A 953-nucleotide genomic window follows, 5' to 3' on the forward strand; every position below is an offset into this window, starting at 1 on the left:
TCTCTCTCTCTCTCTGTGTGTGTGTGTGTGTCTCTCTCTCTCCCTCTCTCTGTGTGTGTGTGTCTCTCTCGCTCTCTGTGTGTGTGTGTGTGTGTCTCTCTCTCTCTCTCTCTCTCTCTGTGTGTTGTGTTGTGTGTGTGTGTGTGTGTGTGTGTGTGTTTGCAGCGAGCCCCAGTGTGATGGCGTCTGGAGTCACGGGCAGTGTGTCTGTAGCGCTGCATCCGCTCGTGATCCTGAATATCTCCGATCACTGGATACGGATCCGCTCGCAGGAGGGACGAGCCATGCAGGGTACGTGTGTGAGAGTGTTAAAAATAACAGTGGTTTGTGAATGTTGGTGCTTAGCCTAAATAACACATTTTATCAGGAGCATTTATGCTGGGATGTTGTCAAGTCAAGTCAAGTCACCTTTATTTATATAGCGCTTTTAACAATACAGATTGTGACAAAGCAACTGAACAGCATTAATTAGGAAAATAGTGTCAATAATGAAAAATGACAATAGTAAACACTCATTTTTCAGTTAAAGACAGTTCATCATTGAATTCAGTGATGTCAACATCCAGCTCAGTTCAGTTTAAATAATATCTTTGCAATCATGTCAACGATAACGCTGGAAATGAAGTTTCCCCAACTAAGCAAGCCAGAGGCGACAGCGGCAAGGAACCAAAACTCCATCGGTGACAGAATGGAGAAAAAACCTTGGGAGAAACCAGGCTCAGTCGGGGGGCCAGTTCTCCTCTGACCAGACGAACCAGCAGAACGGAAAAATCAATATAAGACGTAATAAAACAGACGATGAATAATATTAACAGCAATTATTATATGATGCAATCAAACTTATAGCAAAATGTGGTAGTTCTGTATGTTGTTTCAGGGTTGGCATCATCTGAGGGCCTCTGAGGGGTTGCATCATCTCTTCTCAGGTATTCTGGATCCAGACTGAAGCTTGT

At 43.9% G+C, this 953-nt stretch overlaps 1 protein-coding gene across 1 annotated transcript in view; it reads left to right on the top strand.

Moving 5' to 3' along the window:
• The first annotated feature begins 132 nt into the window (after positions 1 to 132).
• cops6 (COP9 signalosome subunit 6) overlaps positions 133 to 953 on the top strand; it is a 16425-nt gene continuing 15604 nt past the window's right edge. The window contains exon 1 of the mRNA XM_016253317.1: positions 133 to 291. Coding sequence (XP_016108803.1) covers positions 180 to 291 — 112 coding nt within the window. The 5' untranslated portion in view covers positions 133 to 179. The remainder of the gene's footprint in view (positions 292 to 953) is intronic.

The sequence above is a fragment of the Sinocyclocheilus grahami genome, unplaced genomic scaffold (genome assembly GCF_001515645.1).
Source record: "Sinocyclocheilus grahami isolate Dianchi unplaced genomic scaffold, SAMN03320097.WGS_v1.1 scaffold1174.1, whole genome shotgun sequence".
Taxonomy (NCBI): Eukaryota; Metazoa; Chordata; class Actinopteri; order Cypriniformes; family Cyprinidae; genus Sinocyclocheilus; species Sinocyclocheilus grahami.